The sequence below is a fragment of the Scyliorhinus canicula genome, chromosome 1 (genome assembly GCF_902713615.1).
Source record: "Scyliorhinus canicula chromosome 1, sScyCan1.1, whole genome shotgun sequence".
NCBI lineage: Eukaryota > Metazoa > Chordata > Chondrichthyes > Carcharhiniformes > Scyliorhinidae > Scyliorhinus > Scyliorhinus canicula.
Window position 1 is genome coordinate 22595269 of NC_052146.1, and position 26907 is coordinate 22622175.

At 47.0% G+C, this 26907-nt stretch overlaps 1 protein-coding gene across 4 annotated transcripts in view; it reads left to right on the forward strand.

Moving 5' to 3' along the window:
* The window catches only part of LOC119978852 (sodium- and chloride-dependent GABA transporter 1-like), a 224618-nt gene that overhangs the window by 85224 nt on the left and 112487 nt on the right, over positions 1 to 26907 (forward strand). For 3 of the 4 annotated variants that reach the window (XM_038820860.1, XM_038820786.1, XM_038821000.1), the window contains one exon: positions 21259 to 21393. In XM_038820860.1, the coding sequence (XP_038676788.1) occupies positions 21259 to 21393 (135 nt within the window). Of the gene's footprint in view, positions 1 to 21258; positions 21394 to 26907 lie in introns of those variants that run through there. The other variant, XM_038820932.1, reaches the window with a different exon arrangement.

Genomic DNA, 26907 nt, shown 5'->3' on the forward strand with positions numbered 1-26907 from the left:
AGATGCAGGCCGGGCATATCCAGATAGGTTTCAGGTGGCGTTTTATAACTTTGGGAGGGGACCTGGGCCACTCCCTTTCTCTGTCTCTTGTGGGTGAAACCACTGTACAAGGCTCCCATGATGAGTGTGGATGAACATCACCAGCTCTCGGCTGCGCAGAGGCAGAGGTGCCCATTGTCTCCGCTGCTGTTCCACTGGCCATCGCTCTTAAGAACAGTGAAGGGGTGGACAGGCATCCAGAGAGGAGGCAGGGAGCACAGAGTTTCATTCTATGTGGATGACCTGTGTCTTGAACCTCTTAATCAGCATGGCCAAAATAACATCCTTCCGCTAGCCCCTGCCTCACTCCATTTCTCTTCCATCCCCGTATGTACATGGACGGCACAGTATGGACCCTGGGGCTAACGGAAAAGCTCCAGCACCTGAATGGAACAGAGTCCAATATCTTCAAGTTGGGGACGTGCTCTGCAAAGCAGACCACAATGTTCCCCCAGATACCCAGACACACACTATGGACAGACTGTAAGCTCCAGGCTTGCTAGGGGGTGGTAAATGTGGCGGTATAGAACAAAGAAAAGTACAGCACAGGAACAGGCCCTTCGGCCTTCCAATCCCTTGCTGCCCATCTAAACTAAAATCTTCTACACTTCCTGGGTCCGTATCTCTCTATTCCCATCCTATTCATGTATTTGTCAAGATGCCCCTTAAATGTCACTATCGTCCCTGCTTCCACCACCTCCTCCGGCAGCGAGCTCCAGGCACCCGCCACCCTCCTGTGTAAGAAAACGTGCCTCGTACATCTCCTCTAAACCTTGCCCCTCGCACCTTAATCCTATGCCCCCGAGTAATTGACCCCTCTACCCTGGAGAAAAGCCTCTGACTATCCAAATACAGACTATTGTTAGACGGCACCTCCATCTGCACCCATTCTGCCCCTGGCTTGTGGGGTGGGGGGATTTGTTCACTATCAGCACAGGGAGACTCAAACCCTAGCAAGGAGAGAGCTGCGCAATGCACTGTAGGGTGCGGGGGCCCAAGCTCGGCGGCGATCCAGTCTCCGCCCATCCTGGGACTCACTAAGTATCCTGTCTCAAACCACAAAGGGGGCAACACTGGCCATATCCACGCATGCTGGTCAGTGCAATATAAATAAACCACTTGTATCTCGTTGTTGTGGTATGTACTCTGGGATAACACAGGCTGCAACTCAATGCAGCTTTGGCCAAAAGATACTCCAGACGTTGAAGTAAGTTCAATGTGATTTATTGAACCATTAGCACAGTTCTGAGTTCGACTCTCCTGCTAATCTTGCTATAGTAACTCAGTCTAACTAACCAGTCTGCTCTAAGCCACGTGGTGGGTGTGATGCTTCTGATCTGCCCCGTCCTACTCTCTAAGTGTCGCCTGTGGAAAGAGACCGAGCATGTGTGCCCTGTTCTTTTTATATGGGTTGTGTAATGCCCCCTTGTGGTAATGCCACCTCTGGGTGTCTTACTGCTCATTGGTTGTGTCCTATTCTATGTCTTCATTAGCTGTATGTCTGCATGTCATGACGTCTCTGATGCTCCCTGTAGTTAACCCCTTGTGTATTTACAGTGCTGCATATCACCACAGTTGTTTTTTTTTCTTTTGGCGCCGGAATGTGGCGACTAGGGGCTTTTCACAGTAACTTCATTGAAGCCTACTCGTGACAATAAGCGATTTTCATTATTTTGTTTGATAATAGTAATATAAATCTTGACCATAAGTGTGTAAATTATTTTTAACCTTGGTTATGATTAATGCAGCTGTACAATTGAACTGTGATCATTCCTCACAAAATTCACACTGAAATTAAGCCTCCCCTCCCCATGTGGTCAATGATGAGGTTGGTGTTTTACTCCGGTAACAGTGCAGATCTATCTAATTGACATTTTGCTACTTCTTTTAATGAACTGCAAATCACATTGGGTCCAAACAGCAAGTAAAAACCTCTCCTAGCGTACACCTTGATGATAAATTGAAACCAGAGAGCCTTCTGGAGTTCCACTCATCTCTACAACACTGTCTGCTTTTTAAGCTATTTATTCCTTCAGCTAAGGAAACCTGCCTTTTGTTTTATAGCTCCATCTCCTCCAATCTGATGGGTAACATTTCTAAACTGATACTACTTGGGGTTTTAGGCAATCCCTAAAACCCACCATTTTAATTATTTAGTCTTCATAACAGGGATCATAGGCAGAAGGAGGCCATTCAGCCCATCGAGTCTGCACTGGCCCTTGGAAAGAGCACCCTACCTCAGTCCACACCTCTACCCTATCCTCCTTTCCTCTTAATCCAGTAACCCCAACCAATCTTTTTTTTTGGACACCTTGAGGGGCAATTTAGCATGGCCAAGCCACCTAACCTGCATATCTATGGACTGTGGGAGGAAACAGGAGCACCCGGAGGAAACCCATGCAGACACTGGGAGTAAGTGCAGACTCTGCACACAGTGACCCAAGCCAGGACTCTTAACTTGGGACCCTGGAGCTGTGAAGCAACTGTGCTACCGTGCTGCCCCTAAATGGAGCTAATGTGTTTTGGGACCAACCTCTCAAAGTAGTTCATAGGATAAATGTCAAGGTCACTGGACCTTTGAGGCACGTTGCCTGGTCATCATTTGGTACTGGTATGATGGTGGACTTCTTGAAGCAGGTGGGAACCTCCTGAACAGAGTAGGGAGAGGTTGAAGATGTCTGTGAACACATCTGTCAGTTCGTCCACGGAGGATTTGAGTGCACAACCAGGGACTCTTGTCAGGACTCATTGCTTTCCGAGGGTTCACGTTTTCAGGAAGGCCAATCTGGCTTCAGAGTCTGTGACTGTAGGTATGGCAGTGTCCAAAGCTGTTGACAACAGTTTGTTGGTTTCCTACGGTTTGTTAGTTTCCTGATCTAAATGAGCGCAGAGTCTTCCTCTGACTAAACACTGGGCGCAATTCTCCCAAAAAAGTTTTTAAGTTAATTTGTGGTGGGTTTTTCAGGGAGTTGGGTGAGTTCCCCACCACTATTCAAGGACACTTGATCACTTTTTTTGGTTCCTGGGGAGTTTCTCACCGGTTTAGCCCACACTGCGAATTTTGTTTGGCACTGGGGAGGTGAACTGGGCCACCATTTTACAAAAGTGTCCTGATCTCCAAGGAGCTTGTGGGTCCACCACACCCCAAACTCCCTTACAACATCCCCTTACTTCTAGGACCCATCACCCACCCAACCTTCCGGAGGCACCTATGTACCTGGTCTGTACTTCCCCCATTCTTCAAGCCCCCGTCCACCCTAATTTCAGAAGCCTGGCTCTTGGCAGTGCCACCCTGGCACTCAGGAATCTGTGCACTGGCACCCAGGCAGTACTCTTGCTGGCTTGGCAGTGCCGCGATGGCACTTGGAAAGGACACCCTACTTAAGCCCACACACTACCCTATCCCCATAATACAATAACCCTACCCAACATTTATGGACAATAAGGGCAACTTTAACATGGCCTATCCATCTTTGGACTGTGGGAGGAAACCGGAGCACCCGGAGGAATCCCATGCAGACAAAGGGAGAACATGCAGACTCTGTATAGACAGGTGACCCAAACCAGGAATCAAACTTGGAGTTGTGAAGCCACTGTGCTACCATGCTGCCCAGGGAGCCACCCTGGGGTCTAGGGTGGCTGAGGATCGCCAGGGTGGTGTCGTGGCTGGTCAACATTTATGTGGGCCAGCACTGATTGGCACCTGGCTGCAGCCTCTCTTGGGAGGCTGAAGAATCGAGGGGAGACCAGTTGATCCCGCACAGGTAGATCGTAAGCAGGTTTTAAGTTCTACTTCCGCGAGCATTATTCGGTCCCGCCTATTTGGGGTGGGGTTCCGGCTCCTCTGTCTCGTGGGACTTTGGAGAATCCCAGGAGGTGTCGAGCCTGTTGGGAGGCTCACTGTCGGGAGCAAGTCTCTCCTGGCATTCTCCGGTCATGTTGCGCTCGGTGAGAGCACAATGCGGCTGGAGAATCGTGCCCAATGTCTCTGAAATATTAACATGAGCCATGAACTAGATATTTGTTGTTTTCACCTCCTTATTGGTCCAGCACAAAGAGAAATCTTCCCTTGCAGCAAATATGGTTATACCTACACCGCATGGACTGCAACAGTTCAAGAAAACGGCTCACCATAACCTTCTCAAGGCAATTAGGGATGGGCAATAAATGCTGGTCTAACCAGTGATGCCTATATCCTGTGAAAGAATTTTAAAAATCCAAATCGTGGTCATGGGGGGGGGGGGGGGGGGGGGGGGGGGGGGAAAACAAGGCTGCTAGAGTAAAAATGGACTGGGGTGGAACTAAAGGTGGGGGAATACACATGAGGCTGCAGCCTGATAGGGATGGATTGTAGCCCTTGATTAGATGTGTAGAGTTGGAGACCATGTCGGGACTAAACACCAGAATTATAATGTTAAATTTGAGGCATTCGTGAATTTTAAGGTCCGTGTAGGTTGGTGGTCGTGGATCAGTAGACCTCTGTGCCAAGTAAGATGCAGACAACAGCATGTTGAATCAACATGTTTATTGAGGATGAGCATTAAGAAGCCAGCCAAGGAGGTTATTGAAATAATGGAGACAAAGTTTGCACAGCAAATATGTGTTGCATAGCACAAATCCGTGTATAAAAGGAGCTTGTAACAAAGATTATCGTATAATTATGGAGACTTTAATCTTAATTTAGAGTAGAGAAATCAAACTAAGAATATAACAAGGAACCTAAGGCTATTTGAGAAGTATTCTACAATGCAGGCTTGTCCAACCTTTTTTGCTTGGGGGGTGGGGGCACATTTGCATATCTCTCTCATAATTTTTGGCACTGCAGTAAACTGAATTTCAAAAGGGATTTTTTTTTTTTAAAGAAAGAGCTGAGCAAAAGTTCAAAAATTTGTGAGGGGGCCTGTATGTGAAGAGTGCGTGAGTAGGTGTGTGGTGCTGACAGTGAGCTGGGAAAACCAGATTAGGTGTAAGGCAGGCTCTCCCTTAACACCGCATGTTCACTCTGTCATGTACTGCCCTTCACCTCATTTTTATTTTTCCCCCTTTTTAAAATTAAATTTGGACTGTTCTTTGCTGGTTTCTAAAAATCCCAACAGGCTCGCTTGCTATTCTTAACATTGTAGGCCTCTTAATCTAATATCATTCTTAGTTTTAGTCAGCCGTAAATGGATCACTTCTCCAATGGAATTTTTGTTGCTCAATTTTACTTACACACACACACCCACTTTAAAGCATCACAACATAATTAGGCAGAGTTGGCATGGCTTAATGAAAGGGAAATGGTGTGTGACAAATGGATGAGTTTTTTTTTGAGAATGCCATTAACAGATTAAGGCAAGAAGGAAACCAGTGGATTTTGTATATAGATTTTCAAAAGGCATTCGACAAAGTTTTATACAGATGGAACTCATGGGGTTGGGGTAATATCGGCATGAATGTATTCTATCGGAGAGTAGGGATAAAGGGACATTTTCAAGATGATAGGGGAATGCTCCATGTAACAGTATTGGCGCCGGCCCCAAAAGACATGCTTGTTAGGTGAATTGGACATTCTGAATTCTCCCTCTTTATGTACCCGCACAGGCGCTCCTGGAGTGGGGGGATTTTCATAATAACTTCATTGCAGTGTTAATATAAGCCTAAAAAGATTATTTTTTTTGTTGTTGTTATTAGACAAAGGGGCTGAAAGTATTCAAATTTGCTGATGATCCAAAGACAACATGGGACAGTAAACTGAAGCAAACACAAGTAGTAAGATTAAATGAAGACAATAAGGTGGAAGATAAATATTATGTGGACAAATGTGAGATTACTCCCTTCGGTAGCAAAAATATAGCTGTATAATTTTAAAATAGCGAACCTTTTAACAGTTGATATTTGGGTATCCTCGTATAAGAAATTCAAAGTTACAATCCAGGTAACAGCAGTTAGGAAGGCAAGTGGCCTGTTTGCTTTTTTTTTTGCAAGGGGACGGTGTACAAAAATGCTGAAGCATTGCTCCACTTGTGCTGGGCTTTGGTGAGGAGCAGGGCACGGTTTTGCTCTCATTAATGAAGGATAGACTCGTCTTTTGGATGATGCAGCGAAGGTTCACCAGATTTATTTCTGGGCTGAGAAGTGTCTTGAGATGAGAGGTTGAGTAGATTGTACCTGTACTCAACTTCACCATGGAAGGAGATCTTACTGAAACACAAAGTTGTAAGGTGGCTTCACAGGTTGGTTGCTGAGAGGTTATTTTGTACAGCTGGCGATCAGAGTTCTGTTAGTCAGCAACCTGAAACGTTAACTCTGTTTTTCTCTCTCCAAAGAACATAGAACATTACAGCGCAGTACAGGCCATTCGGCCCGCAATGTTGCGCCGACCTGTGAAACCCCTCTAAAGCCCATCTACACTATTCCCTTATCGTCCATATGCCTATCCAATGACCATTTGAATGCGTTTAGTGTTGGCGACTCCACTACTACTGTTGCAGGCAGAGCATTCCACGCCCTTACTACTCTCTGAGTAAAGAACCTATCTCTGACATCTATCCTATATCTATCTCCCCTCAATTTAAAGCTATGTCCCCTCGTGCTAGGCATCACCATCCAAGGAAAAAGGCTCTCACTGTCCACCCTATCTAATCCTTTGATCATCTTGTATGCCTCAATTAAGTCACCTCTTAATCTTCTTCTCTCTAACGAAAACAGCCTCCAGTCCCTCAGCCTTCCCTCATAAGATCTTCCCTCCATACCAGGCAACATCCTGGTAAATCTCCTCTGCACCCTTTCCAATGCTTCCACATCCTTCCTACTAGCGGTGACCAGAACTGCATGCAATACTCCAAATGTGGCCGCACCAGAGTTTTGTACATCTGCAACATGGCCTCATGGCTCTGAAACTCAATTCCTCTACCAATAAAAGCTAACACACCGTACGCCTTCTTAACAACCCTCTCAACCTGGGTAGCAACTTTCAGGGATCTATGTACATGGACACCGAGATATCTCTGCTCGTCCACACTACCAAGAATCTTACCATTAGCCCAGTACTCTGTCTTCCTGTTATTCCTTCCAAAATGAATCACCTCACACTTTTCTGCATTAAACTCCATTTGCCACCTGTCAGCCCAGCTCTGCAGCTTATCTATGTCCCTCTGTAACTTGTAACATCCTTCTGCACTGTCCACAACTCCACCGACTTTAGTGTCATCTGCAAATTTACTCACCCATCCTTCTACACCCTCCTCCAGGTCATTTATAAAGATGACAAACAGCAGCGACCCCAAAACAGATCCTTGTGGTACACCACTAGTAAAGGTCACCAGTCTGAACATTTCCTATCAACCACCACCCTTTGTCTTCTATCAACTAGCCAATTTCTGATCCAAACTGCTAAATCACACTGAATCCCATGCCTCTCTCTTTTCTGCAATAGCCTACTGTGGGGAACCTTATCAAACGCTTTACTGGAATCCATATACACCACATCAAGTGCTTTACCCTCATCCACCTGTTTGGTCACCTTCTCGAAGAACTCAATAAGGTTTGTGAGGCACAACCTACCCTTCACAAAACCATATTGACTATCTCTAATCAAATTATTCATGTCCAGATGATTATACATCCTATCTCTTATAAACCTTTCCAATACTTTTCCCTCAACAGAAGTAAGGCTCACTGGTCTATAGTTACCAGGGTTATCTCTACTCCCCTTCTTGAACAAGGGGACAACATTTGCTATCCCCCAGTCTTCTGGCACTATTCCTGCAGACAAAGATGACTTAAAGTTCAAAGGCTCAGCAATCTCCTCCCTAGCTTCCCAGAGAATCCTAGGATAAATCCCATCCGGCCCTGGATACTTATCTATTTTCACACTTTCCAGAATGCTAACACCTCCTCTTTATGTACCTCAAGCCCTTCTAGTCTAGTAGCCTGTATCTCAGTATTCTCCTCGACAACATTGTCTTTTTCCTGTGTGAATATGGATGAAAAATACTCATTTAGCACCTCTCCTATCTCCTCGGATTCCACGCACAACTTCCCACTACTGTCCTTGACTGGCCCTACTCTTACCCTAGTCATTCTTTTATTCCTGACATATCTATAGAAAGCTTTATCCTTGATCCTACCTGCCAAAGAATTCTCATGTCTTTGCTGCTGGTCCTGCTGAGTATTTCGGGGTTCTGTTTTTATTTCTAATATTTGTTTCTAAGGGCTGGACCTCTGGCTTGTCGACCCAGCGGTCAACAGAGCAGCTGATGCAAGTTTTCCAGGAGGGCGTCACCAAGCAGGACCGCTTGGACCCGATTAAAAGTCAAATGCGCGGCTGCAGCTTATATTGGATGCCCAAGATTAGGTGATCCAGAAAGTAGAGAAGGTGCTGGTTGACCAGGAGGAACATCAAACTGCAGTGCAGTTGGAGGTGGGGATGCTGAGAGACCAGCAGAAAAGGCTCGTGGGGGTCCTAGAGAACGGGTCCCGCCGGCAGAACCTGAGAATCGTGAATCTCTGAGGGATCCGGACGCTGGGGCATACGTAGCGGGAATGTTCGAGAAGCTGCTGAGGGATGGGACATTCCACCGACCTTTGGAGGTGGACGGGGCTCACAGAGCGCTCGCGAGGAAGCCATGAATGGGAAACCCCCCCCCCCAGGGCAATGGTAGTGAGATTCAACAGGTATTTGGATAAGGGGCGTATTTTAGAGTGGGCCAAGCAGATACGGAGCTGTAAATGGGACAACAGTATCCTGCAGATCTATTGATGAGGATCCGAGTGTGGAGGTGGCCAAGAGGCGAGCAGGATTTAACCAGAGACGGGCAACCCTTTTTCAAGAAAAAGGTAAAGTTTGGGCTGTTGTATCCGACCCGCCTCTGTCACATACGAGGAGCAACATTTTTATTTTGAGTCGCCTGAGGAAGTCATGGACTTTGCAAAAAGGAAAGGACTGGTGTTGGACTGAGAACTTTGAACTTTGCAACAACGTTTATGTTCAAAAAAGTTTCTCATTTTTTGGTTTGTAATGCAGCAGCTGTATAGATCTGGGGCCAGTTGCCGAGCTGAGTGAGGTAAAATTTGCATTTGCACTGCTGGGGGATGGAGGTGTGTTTGTTCAGATGCTGGATCTTTTGTTAAACCTGGGATTTTTTTTTCTCTGACAGGCAATTGTGTTGGGATTGTTTTTCATTTGAATATTTATGTATGAGTTGGGGGGGGTGGGGTAGAAGAGGGAACAATAGGTGGGAGACTGTCTGGGGCGAGGGCCACCAAGCTAGCTGGCTGGGCTAGTTTACGGACGGATAGTGTGGGATGAGTAGATGTTGGGCTTGAGGGTTCGTGCATTTGAGAACTGAAGGCAGCGTGGTAATGCTGCAGAAGACATGTTAGAGTGGCTGACCATATTAGGTTAAAGAAAGGTCGGGTCAGACAGGTCTTTCATTCGGGACTGAACTCTAAGACTAGATGGGTTGCGATCCTGATAAACAAGCAAGTGGTGTTTGAGGCGGGAAGAATAGTTTCGGATGGGGGATGCCGGTACATTATGGTCAGTGGGAAATTGGAGGGGGTGCAGGTGGTACTAGTAAATGTGTATGCGCCAAATTGAGACGATTTGGAGTTTATAAAGGGAATGCTGGGGAAGATACCGGACCTGGATTTGCATAAGCTGGTCATGGGAGGGGATTCAACACAGTTATTGACCCTGGTTTAGACCGGTCAAGTTCAAAAACAGGCAGGGTGCCAGCAATGGCAAAAGAATTAAAAGGGTTCATGGAGCTGATGGAAATTTCGGCGGCCAAGAGTGAAGGAATTCTTCTTCTACTCACACACATGCATAAAGTGTATTCCCAGATTGATTTCTTTATTCTGAGCAGGGCTCTACTGACGGGGGTGGTGGACACTGGGTACTCGGCGATCGCAATCTAAGACCATGCCCCGCACTGGGTTGACCTACAGGTCAGTGAAGACTGTAATCAGCATCCGCACTGGAGGGTAGATGTGGGACTTTCAGCAGACGAGGAGGTGTGCAGACGGTTGAGGAAATGTGTTCAGAATTATCTGGAGGTCAATGACACGGGGGAAATTCGGCAGCGGTGGTCTGGGAGGCTTTGAAGGCGATGGTTAGAAGGGAACTGATTTCGATACAGGCCCACAGGGAGAAGGTAGACAGGGCAGAGACGACTGACTGGTAAAGGAGATACTACAGGTCGACAGGAGGTATGTGGAGACCCCAGAGGCAAGGCTTTTAAGGGAACGGCGGAGGCTACAGGCAGAGTTCAGCTTGTTAACCACAGGAAGGGCGGTAGAGCAGCTGTGAAAGGCAAGGGGGGGGGGGGCGATTTATGAGCATGAAGAGAAGGCCAGCAGAATGCTTGCACAGCAGCTTAGGAAGAGGGGGGCAGCCAGGGAGATGGGGAAAGTAAAGGATGGAGACTGGAACCTGGTGGGAGACTCGGGAGGGGTGATAAGGCATTTAAGGAGTTTTATTGTAGGCTGTACGGGTCAGAAACCCCCACCCGGGCCGCAGGGGATGAGGCACTTCCTAGGGGGGCTGAATTTCCCGAAGGTGTACAGGGAGCTGGTAGAAGGGCTGGGGGCCCCATTAGGGATTGAAGAGATAGCTGAGGGGCTGAAGGCCAATCAGTCGGCTAAAGCCCTGGGGCAGGGAGGGTACCCAGTAGAGTTCTATAAAAAATTTATCTGGGATATTGGGGCCGCTGTTGATAAGGACATCAATGAGGCAAGGGAAAGAGGGGTGCTTACCCCGATGATGTCACATGCCACGATCTCGCTGATCCGGGCTAAGGACCCGGAGCTGTGTGGGTCCTACAGGCCGATATCCCTATTGAACGTGGATGCCAAAATTTTGTTCTGTAGGATTGAAGAATGTGTTCCGGACGTGATTGGGGAGGACCAGATGGGGTTTGTTAAGTGAAGGCACGTTGATTGGAAAAAGTAAAGTCACATGGGGTTCAGGGTGTACTAGCTATATGGATAAAGAACTGGCTGGGCAACAGGAGACAGAGTAGTGGTGGAAGTGAGTGTCTCAAAATGGAGAAAGGTGACTAGTGGTGTTCCACAGGGATCAGTGCTCAGACCACTGTTTGTGTTATACATAAATGATCCGGACAAAGGTGTAGGTGGTCTGATTTAGCAAGTTTGCAGATGATACTAAGATTGGTGGAGTTGCAGATAACGAGGAGAACAGTCGGAGAATACAGCAAAATATAGATGGAGAGTTGGGCAGAGAAATGACAGATGGAGTTTAATCCAGGCAAATGTGAGGTGATGCATTTTGGAAGATCCAATTCAAGAGCGGACTATATGGTCAATGGAAGAGTCCTGGGGAAAATTGATGTACAAAGAGATCTGGGAGTTGAGGCCCATTGTACCCTGAAGGTCGCAACGCAGGTTGATAGAGTGGTCAAGAAGGCATACAGCATGCTTGCCTTCATGAAAATGAAAATCGCTTATTGTCACGAGTAGGCTTCAAAGGAAGTTACTGTGAAAAGCCCCTAGTCACCACATTCCGGCGCCTGTTCGGGGAGGCTGGTACGGGAATCGAACCGTGCTGCTGGCCTGCCTGGGTCTGCTTTCAAAGCCAGCGATTTAGCCCAGTGTGCTAAACCAGCCCCTGGTCATCGGACTGGGTATTGAGTACAAGAGTTGGCAGGTCATGTTACAGTTGTATCGGACTTTGGTTAGGCCACACTTGGAATACTGTGTGCAGTCCTGGTCGTCACATTACCAAGAGGATGTGGATGCTTTAGAGAGCGCAGAGGATGTTCACCAGGATGTTGCCTGGTATGGAGGGTGCTAGCTATGAAGAAAGGTTGAGCAGATTAGGATTGTTTTTGTTGAAAAGACTGAGGTTGAGGGGGGACCTGATTGAGGTCTACAAAATTATGAGGTATGGACAGGGTGGATAGCAACAAGCTTTTTCCAAGAGTGGGGGTGTCAATTACAAGGGGTCACAATTTCAAGGTGAGAGGGGGAAAGTTTGTTAAGGGAGATGTGTGTGGAAAGTTTTTTTACGCAGAGGGTGGTGGGTGCCAGGAACTCTTTGCCAGGGGAGGTGGTAGAGGCGGGCACGATAGCATCATTTAAGATGCATCTAGACAGATATACGAATGGGTGGGGAACAGCAGGAAGTAGATCTTTGGAAAATAGGCGATAGGTTTAGATAAAGGATCTTGATCGGAACAGGCTGGGAGGGCTGAAGGACCAGTTCCTGTGCTGTAATTTTCTTTGTTCATAAATACCTGAAATACACTCCTCGCCAGATTCTGCTAAAGATAGATTCCTTCTCAGCAGGAACGACAGTAGTGCCATGGGACATGACCAGAAAGCCTTTCGCACAAAATTACAAATCTGGAGATACCTGAACCAATCCATTCCAGTCAGTCAAAAAACTGTCAACAGTTCCTCCAGACTTTCAAATCTCTCAAAATCCTTCTCCCCAACAATCTAAAGATGTAGTCTAAGCACAACAGCACAAATAGATGGTTATCGTAGATGGGGGCAAACATCCATATGGATTGAAGCCTGAAATGCTGCCTAAATTGCTTCCATATCCTCAGATCACACAACCACTGGATTGGGAAGAATACTTTCCCATAGAAAACAGCAGCAAAGCCGTCACCAGCACACCTAGACTAGAACCCCTTCACGTACTCTCCTCCATACACTCCCAAATGGCACTTCAACACCCCATTCCTCTGATGAAATACCCAACGAATCCTTGTGGTCTTACCTGCCCATATAAAGGAAGCTACCAACTTATTGACCCTAACAAAAAAGCATTTGGGGAGAAAAGTGAGGAGTCAACTTAAAAACAAATAAAATCTCGAGGATATTAATTTTGCAAGTCAAACTTAAACCTTGCTCACCAGATAGTGCAGTTCAATTTTATAGAGCAGGGTCCAGTTGTGGGCCATCCAGATATCCAAATAACGGAAGCTATATCTGGCAAGCGGAAAAGTAACACCCCCAGATTGGCTTCTCTCCCTGGGGCTTAACCGGAAAGTTCTTCAGATTGAAGTTGTGCTTTCAACAACCCATCGCCTTCCACTTACCAGAAGACCTCAATGCAATGGCCAAAGGCCCCATCGCTAACAAACAAGAGCGGAGACCATGGACCCCTGTCTTGTACCCCTATTCAAAGAAAAGTACCCCAAAGAAAAGCATTAGCACGGACACTAAACAGTAACCAAACCAAGTTTGCCCCGAATGGAATCTTGCAAGGTTCCCCCACTCCACCCTACCAAATGCCGCCTTGGCATCCAAGGGTACAATCACCTCAAGTTTGGGCATGAGGGATGGAGAAAAGAACAATATTCAATAACTGTTGAATATTTGCTGACATGCCAAGGTGCTGGCGAAGGTCTTAGCCACGAGAATTGAGGATTGTGTGCCGCAGGTCATCCACGAGGACCAGACTGGGTTCGTGAAGGAGAGGCAGTTGAACGCGGAGGCTCCTGAACGTTGTTATGATGCCGGCGAGGGAGGGGGAGGCTGAGATAGTGGCGGCGATGGACACTGAGAAGGCCTTTTGATAGGGTAGAGTGGGGGTACTTGTGGCAGGTGCTGAAGAGGTTTGGGTTTGGGGAGGGGTACGTCAGGTGGGTTAGGCTGTTATACGAGGCCCTGATGGCGAGTGTGGCCACTCACAAGAGGAGGCCTGAGTATTTTCGGCTGCATCGAGGGACGAGGCAGGGGTGTCCCTTGTCCCCCCTGCTCTTTGCACTGGCGATTGAACCCCTGACTATGGCACTGAAGGAATCAAGGAACTGGAGGGGGCTGGTGTGGGGTGGGGAGGAGCATAGAGTGTCGCTCTATGCGGACGACTTGCTGCTATATGTGGCGGACCCGGGGGGGGGATGCGGGAGGTAATAAGGATCTTTGGGGAGTTCGGCGATTTCGAGCGAGCTGTTCGTGGTTCACCCAGGGGAGGGGGATTGGTGAGCTCCCACTAAAAAGGGCTGAGAGGAGCTTCAGGTACTTGGGGGTCTTGGTGGCCAGGAGCTGGGGGGCCCTGCATAGACTTAATTTCACCAGGTTGGTGAAGCAGATGCAGAAGGAGTTAAGAGGTGGGATGCGTTGCCACTGTCCCTGGCGGGGAGGGTGCAGTCAACAAGGTGATGGTGCTCCCAAGGTTTTTGTTCCTGTTCCAGTGCCTCCCCATTCTTGGATTGGATTTGGTTATTGTCACATGTACCGAAGTACAGTGAAAAGTATTTTTCTGCAAGCAGCTGAACAGATCATTCAGTACATGGGAAGAAAAGGGAATTAAACAAAATTCAAGAAAATACATCCCGATTATTATCCCAAAGGCCGCCTTTAGGCCGGTCAACAGGGATTTGCGTGGACGCGAGGGACTTGGAGAGTAAGAAGGGTGTTCCTGGAGTGGAGCAGGGATGGGATGGGGGGGGGGTGCTGGCGCTGCCCAACCTCTGTGGGTACTACTGGGCTGCTAATGCGGCAATGGTGCGCAAGTGGGTGATGGAGGGGGTGGAAGAGGCTGGCGATGGCGTCTTGTGGGGGTACGGATCTGGAAGCGCTGGCGCCGCTGCCGCTCCCTCCAACGAGGTATACCACGACCCCAGTGGTGGTGTCTACCCTCCAAAATTTGGGGGCAATGGAGGCGGCACAGTGGGGAAGTCGGGGCTTCGATAAGGGGGAACCATCGGTTTGTCCCGGGGAGAATGGATGGAGGGTTTGCAGGGTGGCATAGCACAGGGATAAGAAGGTTGGGAAGTTTGCGAGCCTGGGTGAGCTGGAGAAGTAGGGGCTCCCCCTGGGAAACACCTTTAGGTATCCAGAGATCAGGGCTTTTGCCAGGCGGCAAGTGGTGGAATTCCCGCTGCTGCCACCATGCACGGGTCAGGACAGGGTGCTTTCGGGGATGGATTGGAGAGGGGAAGATTTTGGCAACATACCAGGTGATGCAGGAGGAGGCCTCGGTTGGGGTGCTGAAAGGTAAGTGGGAGGAGGAGTTGGGGGAGGGGACGTGGGCAGAGGCCCTCAGGAGGGTGAACTCTTCCTCTTTGTGCACGAGGCTCAGCCTCATACAGTTTAAAGTGCTCCACAGGGCACACATGACCGGGACCAGGATGAGCTATTTTTTTGGGGGTGAGGACAGATGTGTTAGGTGCTCAGGGAGCCCAGCAAACCACACCCATATGTTCTGGGCATGCCCAGCGCTGGAGGAATTTTGAAAGGGTGTAGCGAGGACGGTGTCGAGGGTGGTAGGATCCAGGGTCAAACCGGGCTGGGGGTTCGCAATATTTGGGGTTGCAGAGGAGTCGGGAGTGCAGGAGGCGAAAGAGGCCGGTATTCTGGCCTTTGCGTCCCTGGTAGCCCGGCGGAGGATTCTTCTTCAGTGGAGGGATGCGAGGCCCCCAAGCGTGGAGGTCTGGATCAACGACATGGCGGGGTTTATTAAATTGGAAAGGGTGAAATTTGCTTTGAGGGGGTCGGTGCAAGGGTTTTTTAGGCGGTGGCAACCGTTTCTAGACTTCCTGGCAGAACGGTAGACAATGGTCAGCAGCAGCAACCCCGGGGGGGGGGGGAGATTATATTTAATTTTGTTGTACTATACTGGGGGATCTGAGGGGGTATACATATTTACTTTGTTTGCTCTGTGTTTTGACGGGTGTTAATTTATTATTTATGTATGGGGGAGGGGGGTACTGGGGTGTTTTGTTATGTTTTGTATTTAATTCTATGGGGTTCTTTTTCCATTCTGTTGATATTTTGTGAAAACTTTATTAAAAATTATTTTTTAAAAAATAAAATATTTGCTGACAACTGTCAACCCTTGACAAGCCTGTCTGGTCTTTCACAATCGCCTCCAAGAAAAAGGACTCCAGCTGCAATGCAAATACCTTGGCTAGTAATTTGGCATGTGCATTCAATAGAGGTAGGGATTGATGCATTCCGTGGGGTCCCTGTCCTTCTTCAGTATGAGAGAAAAATAAGCCTGTGAGAGCGTGGCAGGCAAAGAACCCCTGAAAAAGGAATTATTGAAAATCTCCATCGATGTAGACATTTGGCCCGCAAACGTCTTTCAGAACTCGGTGGGGAACCTGTTGCATCAATCCCATACCATTTCCGTATCTCCTCTCGACTTAATGAGGTCTCCAACTCCTCCCATCTCTCTCGTTCCACCGCAAGAAAGAAGGACAACCTATCTCAGAATATTGACCTGCCCAAAAACCCCCTCTGGGGGGTGCTGACCACAACAGACTCTAGAATGCACTAACGTTAAACGGGGCGGAGGCCGCGGTCTGGGTACATTTGTTTATCAAATCAGCCCTCCGATTCTTTTTAAGTGGGAAAATGCACTCGACCTTTTCATTGGGCCCCCCTCACATTTCAGGTGACCAACCGAATTCGGTGCCTCCCACCTCCCTCATCCCAGAGTCTGCCCTTTTGACTGAACAACTGCCCAGAAAGTACAGTCACAAGGTCCACCCAAGATGGCTCCCACACCCACCCACCAACTGGAACAAAGAAAAGCCTGCAATCACTGTCAGTCAGTAAGCTTAACCCCCCCCCCCCCCCACCAACAACAACCCTCCCAAATTTGCATATTGGTCACATGAAACTGAACAATAACACCTCCCAACAAAACAAACATGTGAAGCTCATTAAACCCAGCACAACTGATCCAACAAGCTGCAGCCCTCCCTCATTCCCTGCAGGGTAAAGAAAGAAGAAAACACTACCACCTGATAACCATAAACCAGCCCCAGTACAAAAAAGTCCCCAAGGTGAGCTATATATTCTCAATAATATTACATAACACAACATCCCTCATTAGCAAACACCATGTGGAAAAAACCATCCTGTCCAAGGACAAGAAAGTACCACCAGATATATACAAAATGCCCTCCAGCCTTCCCCACCCACACTAATCCAACATCTCACACAGCACGGTTAACTTGAGTCGTGTCCATGATTTTTTACAAGCCATCTGCCTCCTCCAGCGCATCAAAATAATAGTATTAGATTGTCGGGGAGATTAGCAGCGTAGCTGCTGTGAGGGTACCTAGATGTTCCTATTTCTTATGATCTTTTGACTCATTGGTGACATAGCGCCTCGCCGGGTACACCACCCCAAACCAAACCCCCTTCTTATCTAAGGTGGCTTTGGCCTTGTTGATCTACTAACATCTTGATAGATCCTGATGTGGCTACCTTCTCATTTCCAATCCCAGTGTTCCTTGACCCACTTCAAACCGGTCCTCCTGAAAGCTATGGAACCAAACTGGTTTGTTTGTTTGGGGCTTCTGCCGCAGTGTCCTGTGAACCCTGCCCATCTCTAGAGGGGCTAGGGGTCCACTCCCCCCCCCCCATCTTCCCAAATATCTGGGAAAAATGCACAGTGGGAGTTCCAAGTCCTCCGGCAACCCCACGACTCTGAGTTTCTGCCTCTTTAATGGGTTCTTGAGGTCATATAGACGTTGGCCCTCAGCACCTTATTCTCACCGGCCACCGTCACATATCGGCCTCCAACGAGGCAATTTGCTCACTTGCCTCATCAATGTCTTCTCCACTCCTTCCCATACTAATATCCTGGGGGAGAGGTTTGCTAATGCTCTTCGGGAGGGTTTAAACTAGTTCAGGGGATTGGGAACCTGAATTGTAGCTCCAGTACACAAGAAGCTGAGTGTAGTGAGGTCATGAGTAAGGTTTCAAAGTTGCAGGAGTGTACCGGCAGGAAGGACCGTGGTTTAAAGTGTGCCTATTTCAATGCCAGGAGCATCCAGAATAAGGTGGGTGAGCTTGCGGCATGGGTTAGTACCTGGGACTTCGATGTTGTGGCCATTTCAGAGACATGGATAGAGCAGGGCGAGGAATGGTTGTTGCAGGTGCCGGGGTTTAGATATTTCAGTAAGCTCGGAGAAGGTGGTAAGAGAGGGGGCGGGGTGACATTGTTAATCAAGGACAGTATTACGGTGGCTGAGAGGACATTTGATGAGGACTCGAATATTGAGGTAGTATGGGCTGAGTTAAGAAACAGGAAAGGAGAGGTCACCCTGTTAGGGCTTTTCTATAGGCCTCCGAAAAGTTCCAGAAATGTAGAGGAAAGGATTGCAAAGATGATTCTGGATAGGAGTGAAAGTAACAGGGTAGTTGTTATGGGGGACTTTAACTTTCCAAATATTGACTGGAAACACTATAGTTCGAGTACTTTAGATGGGTCCGTTTTTGTCCAATGTGTGCAGGAGGGTTTCCTGATGCACTATGTAGATAGGCCAACAAGAGGTGAGGCCATATTGGATTTGGTACTGGGTAATGAACCAGGACCGGTGTTAGATTTGGAGGTAGGTGAGCACTTTGGTGATAGTGACCACAATTTGATTACGTTTACTTTAGTGATGGAAAGGGATAGGTATGCACCGCAGGGTAAGAGTTATAGCTGGGGGAAAGGCAATTATGATGCGATGAGGCAAGACTTAGGATGCATCGGCTGGAGAGGAAAACTGCAGGGGATGGACACAATGGAAATGTGGAGCATGTTCAAGGAACAGCTACTGCGTGCCCTTGATAAGTATGTACCTGTTAGGCAGGGAGGAAGTGGTCGAGCGAGGGAACCATGGGTTACTAAAGCAGTTGAAACACTTGTCAAGAGGAAGAAGGCGGCTTATGTAAAGATGAGACGTGATGGTTCAGTTAGGGTGCTTGAGAGTTACAAGTTGGTTAGGAAGGCTCTAAAGAGAGAGCTAAGAAGAGCCAAGTGAGGACATGAGAAGTCTTTGGCAGGTAGGATCAAGGATAACCCTAAAGCTTTCTATAGATATGTCAGGAATAAAAGACTGATTAAGGTAAGAGTAGGACCAGTCAAGGACAGTAGTGGGAAGTTATGCGTGGAGTCAGAGGAGATATGGAGAGGTGCTAAATGAGTATTTTTTGTCAGTATTCACATAGGGAAAAAGACAATGTTGTCGAGGAGAATACTGAGATACAGGCTACTAGACTAGAAGGGCTTGAGGTTCATAAGGAGGAGGTGTTAGCATTCTGGAAAGTTTGAAAATAGATACGTCCCCTGGGCCGGATGGGATTTATCCTAGGATTCTCTGGGAAGCTAGGGAGGAGATTGCTGAGCCTTTGGCTTTGATCTTTAAGTCATCTTAGTCTGCAGGAATAGTGCCAGAAGACTGGAGGATAGCAAATGTTGTCCCCTTGTTCAAGAAGGGGAGTAGAGACAACCCTGGTAGCTATAGACCAGTGAGCCTTACTTCTGTTGTGGGAAAAGTCTTGGAAAGGTTTATGAGAGATAGGATGTATAATCATCTGGAAAGGAATAATTTGATTAGAGATAGTCAACACGGTTTTGTGAAGGGTAGGTTGTGCCTCACAAACCTTATTGAGTTCTTCAAGAAGGTGTCCAAACAGGTGGATGAGGGTAAAGCAGTTGATGTGGTGTATATGGATTTCAGTAAAGCGTTTGATAAGGTTCCCCATGGTAGGCTATTGCAGAAAATACAGAGGCATGGGATTCAGGGTGATTTAGCAGTTTGGATCCGAAATTGGCTAGCTGATAGAAGACAAAGGGTGGTGGTTGATGGGAAATGTTCTGACTGGTGTCCAGTTACTAGTGGTGTACCACAAGGATCTTTTTTGGGGCCGCTGCTGTTTGTCATTTTTAAAAATGACCTGGAGGAGGGCGTAGAAGGATGGATGAGTAAATTTGCAAATGACACTAAAGTCGGTGAAGTTGTGGACAGTGCGGAAGGATGTTACAAGTTACAGAGGGACATAGATAAGCTGCAGAGCTGGGCTGACAGGTGGCAAATGGAGTTTAATTCAGAAAAGTGTGAGGTGATTCATTTTGGAAGGAATAACAGGAAGACAGAGTAGTGGGCTAATGGTAAGATTCTTGGTAGTGTGGACGAGCAGGGAGATCTCGGTGTCCATGTCCATAGATCCCTGAAAGTTGCCACCCAGGTTGAGAGGGTTGTTAAGAAGGCGTACGGTGTGTTAGCTTTTATTGGTAGAGGAATTGAGTTTCGGAGCCATGAGGTCATGTTGCAGTTGTACAAAACTCTGGTGCGGCCGCATTTAGAGTATCGCGTGCAGTTCTGGTCGCCACATTATAGGAAGGATGTGGAAGCATTGGAAAGGGTACAGAGGAGATTTACAAGGATGCTGCCTGGTATGGAGGGAAGATCATATGAGGAAAGGCTGAAGGATTTGAGGCTGTTTTCGTTAGAGAGAAGAAGATTAAGAGGTGACTTAATTGAGGTATACAAGATGATCAGAGGATTAGATAGGGTGGACATTGAGAGCCTTTTTCCTCGGATGGTGATGTCCAGCACGAGGGGACATAGCTTTAAATTGAGGGGAGATAGATATAGGACAGATGTCAGAGGTAGGTTCTGAGTAGTGAGGGCGTGGAATGCCCTGCCTGTAACAATAGTGGACTCGCCAACACTAAACACATTCAAATGGTCATTGGATAGGCATATGGACGATAAAGGAATAGTGTAGAGGGACTTGAGGGTTTCACAGGAAGGCGCAACATCGAGGGCCGAAGAGCCTGTACTGCGCTGTAATGTTCTATGTTCTAACGCCTCCATGCTCCTTCGCCGTCTCTGTGATCTTCTCCAATTTCAATCTGATCGGATCTAGAGCCTCCGCGATTGAATTTTGGAGGGTCTCTGACATCGCTCCCACTGCTTTTCAAATAGCTCATCAAAGTCCATCAAGGGGGACAGCATTCTGGCACAGTGGTTAGCACAGCAGCCTCACTGCGCCGAGGTCCCAGGTTCGATCCTAGTTCTGTGTCACTATCCATGTGCAGTTTGCACATTCTTCCTGTGTTTGCATTGGTTTTACCCCCACAACCCAAAGATGTGCAGGGTAGGTGGATCGGCCACACTAAATTGCCTCTTAATTGGAAGAAATTGGGTTCGCTAAATTTTTAAAAACTGATGGCAAGAATATCCACCATCATCGGAGTGGCCGCAGTCACTGGAGCAGCCTCTGCCATTTTTCCACAGAGGAGCCATACAAAATCTCCGATTCTGTGGACGAATTTCCATCCGCTGGTTTCTTATCCCTAGCCTTTTTGGGCATTTTCACAATTCTGGCATTTTCCCACCAAAACTGGGCATAAAGCACCAAAAAACAAATGTCCTGGCAGGAGCTACCTTGTGCGCGACGGCTTAAGTGCCGCTGTCGGATATCGGCTTTTCAACTTCTGATTTTGTTTTTTTTTTAAATTTCCTGCAGGTGCTTTCCTCATCCCATATCTGATCATGCTGTTGTTGTGTGGGATTCCGCTGCTCCTAATGGAATTCACAATTGGCCAGTTTACATGCTTGGGTCCTGTCCATGCCTTGGCTAAGCTCTGCCCTCTTCTGAAAGGTTTGTTCATGGTTATTACTGCAATATAATAAAACTCTTCAATTAGAGCTCTTCTGTAATGAGAGCATCAGCTTACCTCATTGACTTTGCCAGTCTGTTATTTTAAATTGGTCACAAATGCTGGAGGTAGATTTTTCTCCCCAAATTGTTTCACAAGTTTCAGTTCTGTTCCTTTCAACATAAAAATGTCCTAATGTTCTTTACAGGTGAAAAGTGTAATTTCTCATTGTGGTGATTGTTAACCAAACACCTTATTTATTAAGAAGGACTTCTTCAATCAGACCATTTTAATTTATCTCCAGGTACATGCTATTGTAATGAGTCCCACTTGATTAACTCCTGATGCATCATTGGTATTTTGAAGGATTGATTCTTCATGCTGAAGCTGTTTGTTTTTATTTAGCACAAAACTGATGGGGTTCTGTAATAAAAGTGATCAGCATTAATGGAGCATTCTTTCCTGAATAGACTCTGTGTGGCTATGTGCTGCCTTTGCCGGCATCCATTTCAGTTAGCTACTCCAGGCATATATTTCAGTTAGCTACTCCAGGCATCCATTTCAGTTAGCTACTCCAGGCATCCATTTCAGTTGGCTTATTCCCAATTCATTATTTTGAGTTTTGATTTTTGCTGTTGGATAATTTGTTGCTTATGAAGCTGAATTAAATGCAGATCCTGAATACCAGAGTTTTCTGGTTTCACCTTTTTTAAGCTCAAGAGTGTGAATAGAATTTACTCGAGCAGAATACAATCTAGTATTATAACCCACCCTTTTAGATATCACACTAATAAAAATCAGACATCACAGTATTTTTACACATTGACTTCTGATAAGTACCTTGGGCGCGATTCTCCGCAAATGCGGAGAATCGTAAAGGCTGCCGTGGGACAGGCCGTGACCCACGGCAGCCTTCACGGCCACTTCCGGGGCCGATTCTCCCCCCCCCCCCCCCCCCCCCCCCCCCCCCCCCCCCCCCCCCCACCCCCCCCGGGCGGTGCTAGGAGCACGGCCCCGTGCGTCACGGCGGCGCGGCCTTGATGACGGTCGTCAAGGCCGCACGTCAAGCGTCATGGCGGCTGACGCGGCCGATGATGTCAGCCGCGCATGCGCAGGTTGGACAACGCCAACCCACGCATGTGCAGTTGCCGTCTTTCTCCTCAGCCGCCCGGCAAGACGTGGCGGCTTGATCTTGCCGGGCGGCGAAGGGGAAAGAGTGCGTCTGTTTTGGACGCTGGCCCGACGATCGATGGGCACCGATCGCGGGCCTGTCCCCTCCCGAGCACAGTCGTGGTGCTCCCGTGCCAATCGGGCCTCTAGATGCCCCAAACGGGCACCTGGCGCCCGTTTCACAACGGCAGCGAGCAGGTGTGTTTGCTGCCGTGTTGAAACGGGCGTCAAGGCCCGGCCGCTCGGCCCATCGGCCTCGGAGAATCGCCGCTCGCCCTAACAAAATGGCGAGCGGCGATTCGTGGCATGGTTCGGGCGTTGGGGGGGGGGGGAGGGAGAATAGCGGGAGGGCGTGAAAAAAGTCAGGAGGCCCTCCCGCTGTTTTCCCACCCGGCGTGGGGGGCGGAGAATCGCGCCTCTTGTTCTTCCCAAATTGCTTCCTTTTTCATACGGCCTCCTGCAATGCTCTCCCTTGCTTATCAACTTCTCTTTGCATCTGAACTTTCCTTTCATCATGAGTAACTTCCTATCTCTGACCATCAATTTGTCTAATCAACTGTGGTTAGACTTCCTGTCTTGAACTTCCCTACCTTCTATGTTTCAACATTCTTTCCTTTGTTCAGAACGAGAGGTTTTCATTCAGAATGCATCAGCAATCAAGAATTTTCAATTCCACCTTCTCCTTGGTTATTCATTTTATATTGACTTGGCTATCCACTACACTTATGAAGTAGGCACATCATGATCTTTCTGATGGCTAATACTGAAGTAACTAGTAGTCCCATTAGGTCCAGTTTTGCCCAAGGATGGAATTTTGCTCTTCTCGTTTATCCCACAATTCTTAATCTTTTTAATTGCTGGTAGTTATCATCTTCAAGCATGTTTTTTTTTAATGAGATTTTTGTTTTGTGGGCTGTGAATGTCAGTCAGAGGGATAAAGAAGGCTATAGAATGTCTGTCTGATCTGCAGGATTGCTTTGATTGCCTCATTACCTATGTGCAGTTTCACTTTGATTTATGACTAACTTATCAGCAATTTGTTCTCCTTTCTCTGTTGGAAACCTGTAGAACTGGCGTTTTTGACATGGGCATCTTGTCAATCCAAGAGTCATAAAGGCAGCTGTTGTGGTCATGCAGCATTTTCTTTGTTTTGTGTTATTGGTTTGTTCCTCCTGGAATAGTAAGAGTTGGTTCTGGTTGACCTCCGTGTTGGCCTGTATTATTTCATAGAGTGCATCTTTCAGGTTCATTACTAATTCCTCCGTGAACCACAGCGTGTTCTGATGCTCCTTCCATCATTTTTGGCAACAATCTTTTTCAATCGGCTCCTCTTTACCTCCTTGACCTCCACAGCCTTCTGCAGCAAAGAGTTCCGCAGATTCACCACCCTCTGACTGAAGGAATTCCCCCTCATCTCTGTTTTAAAGGATGGCCCATTTAGTCTGAGATTGTGTCCTCTGGTTCTAGGGGGAGGAAACATCCTCTCTCCACGACCAATCTATCCAGGCCACATGTTTTCTAAAGCTGAACTCCTCTTTCTCAGACGTTGGCTCCTGTTCCTGATTCATCACTTGTCAGTTGACTGTGAATAACTTGATATACTGTTTGATATATTCAAAGGGGGGGGGGGTCATGTTTGACACAACAGGTGCAATCTGAAAGCACCTATCGTTTCAAAATATGGTTCCTGATACCATTGCTTCCAGTCCATTGATGTTAGGTTTATCTAGAAGGGCAGGTTGTTATGGGCCAGAGTTTAGAGAACCCCAAAGTGTATCATGGAGTTTACCTGACCCACAATTTTTTAATAGATTGTCGGATGGGGAGCACACAGCCCACTCTACAGTTGTGGTACAGCAGAAATGGAAAAATATTTTTTTTTTAAATAGCAAAACAATATTTATTCTATGAACTCAAGTTAACCTTTTCAAAACATACAGTGAACATCTTAGCAACCATCAATTCAAATACAACCCCCAAAGAATACAACACCAAGTAATCCTTAATAACTTCCGAAACAACATCCAGAAGACAAAAGAAATACCTTTAAACAGAAGCACATCAGGTTTACATTCACTGCTGAAAATATTTAGAATTCTGAATTCACCAAATGATCCAGAGATAGTCTTTTCATGGCAGAGAGAACAACAGTACACATGCTTTGTCTGGCTTCAGCTGTGTTATGACCCCCTGGGAAGTAAGGGAGTGTGTACCATCCGATTCCCATTAACTCATAATGAGTATGAACTGGCCTGGTAATTGGGGCGGAGCTTCCCCTTAACAGGGAAGGCTCCACAGTATAAAAACCATGGCCTGGGTGCAGGTCGGGGAGGGTCACTGAAAACAAAACTAAAACACACCTTGCAGCAAACAGCCTAAAACGAAAGTAAAAAAGCTGACAGACAGCCCAGCTCCACCCACACACTCTGACATCACCGATAAACACCTATTTCTTGAAAGTACATTTCTTAAAGACGCACTTCTTAAAGATACTCTCACGTGACAAGGTCAAGTAAGTTCCTTCTCTTCTGGCTCTGTTGTCATTCATTTGTTCCAACACACTGCACCGTTTATGCTCTTGCTCTAATATCCACATAGATGTTTTACTTTTTTTGTTTTGTTCCAGTAGTCACCTCCATATTTGTGAACACAAGACCAAATGTGAATTTATAGAACGGTAACCAATATCACATTGTAGAATCCAATGGGCGATAAACACTCGTAGGACGCACGGTAGGATATAACAAATAGATTTATTAAGATACACTACTAAACTCCCACGCCCCAAGGAGTCACCCTCCCCAACCTGCACCCAGGCCATGGTTTTTATACTGTGGAGCCTTCCCTGTTAAGGGGAAGCTCCGCCCAATTACCAGGCCAGTTCATACTCCTTATGAGTTAATGGGAATCGGATGGTACACACTCCCTTACTTCCCAGGGGGTCATAACACACACAATTTTATTACTAGCTGTCTGGAACGCACAAAACTACTTATGTAATTTAATGAAACATTCTGGTGATTGCTCTGAATCAGTTAAACTGAAAATAGCGGCAGTTCCCGGTAGACAAATTATCAGTTGATAACGTAACTGTTAATTTTCAAGATCATGTATCCAGCAGCAGACTTTGAAGCATTCGCACATGTTTCCATGTTAAATCCATTAATAGTATATGGTGAAAGAATAAGTCTAAAAGCTTGCCTTTTGCCTTGAGCAGGTTTATTCTCCAGACAGCTCTGCAGTGCGATGGACTCTTATTCCTTTCCACACCAGCTGTGTTTATGTACTCTTGGGGAAACTAACAAATAAAGGAGACAAACTACATGGTGGCACAGTGGTTCGCAGTGCTACCTCCAAGCACCAGGGACTCGCGTTCAATTCCGGCTTTGGATGATGTGCGGAGTTTGCACGTTCTCCCCGTGTATGCGTGGGTTTCCTCCGGGTGCTCTGGTTTCCTCCCACAGTCTAAACATGTGCAGGTGGATTGGCCATGGTAAATTGTCCCTTAGTGTCCAGGGATATATAGGTTCGGTTGCGCATATGGAGTGCGCCTGGGTGGGGTGCTCTTTCGGAGGGCTGGTGCAGACTTGATTGGCTGAATAGCCTCTTTCTGCATTGTAGGAATACTATGGTTCGTTAATTTCTAGGTGAACCAATCACCTGTCCTTATAACAATGCAATTGGCTTAATTATGTTAAAAAAAATTTCAAAACCATATAATTGCCATTGGATGCAATTGCTGAAGCACTGATTTTCCAGAAACCAAACACCGAATCCAACAGCCGCTTACTTGTAAAACTAAAACAGAAGAAGGTGAAAACACTTTTTTTTTTTTCTCTCAATTTTAACTTTTGCTGGGGGGTCTTAACTTCTGTTTTACCTCCTGTCCACCCCAGAATTGCTTTTTGGGAATTCGTGTGGTATGTTTGTATGGATAAAAGGCATGATATTAGCTTTGCTGGCATTAACTCTGCTGCTTCCTGCACAATTGTTCTATATTTTAAATTTTCAGAGGCAGTAATGGCCATTGACTACATCTGACCCACCTCGTTCCAATAGGATTTTACCCGGTGACAGCCTATGCAACTTTATCATAGAATTTACAGTGCACTTGTAACTTATCTAAGGTTTTTTTCCTTGGGGGAAAAGACAGTGATCTGGTAAGTCACAGATATCCTCCAATTTCTTGAGCAAAACTTTTTTGATCTCCGTTGATGGTTGGTCACACGGACATTCTCCATTTTTCTGGGCTGCAAAGATCCTCTTTGTATCTTCTCCCTTTCGGACCCTGCTCCCATGTGGAAGTGATCAGTCTCCCATTCTACAGTTTTACCCCTCACAGCAAC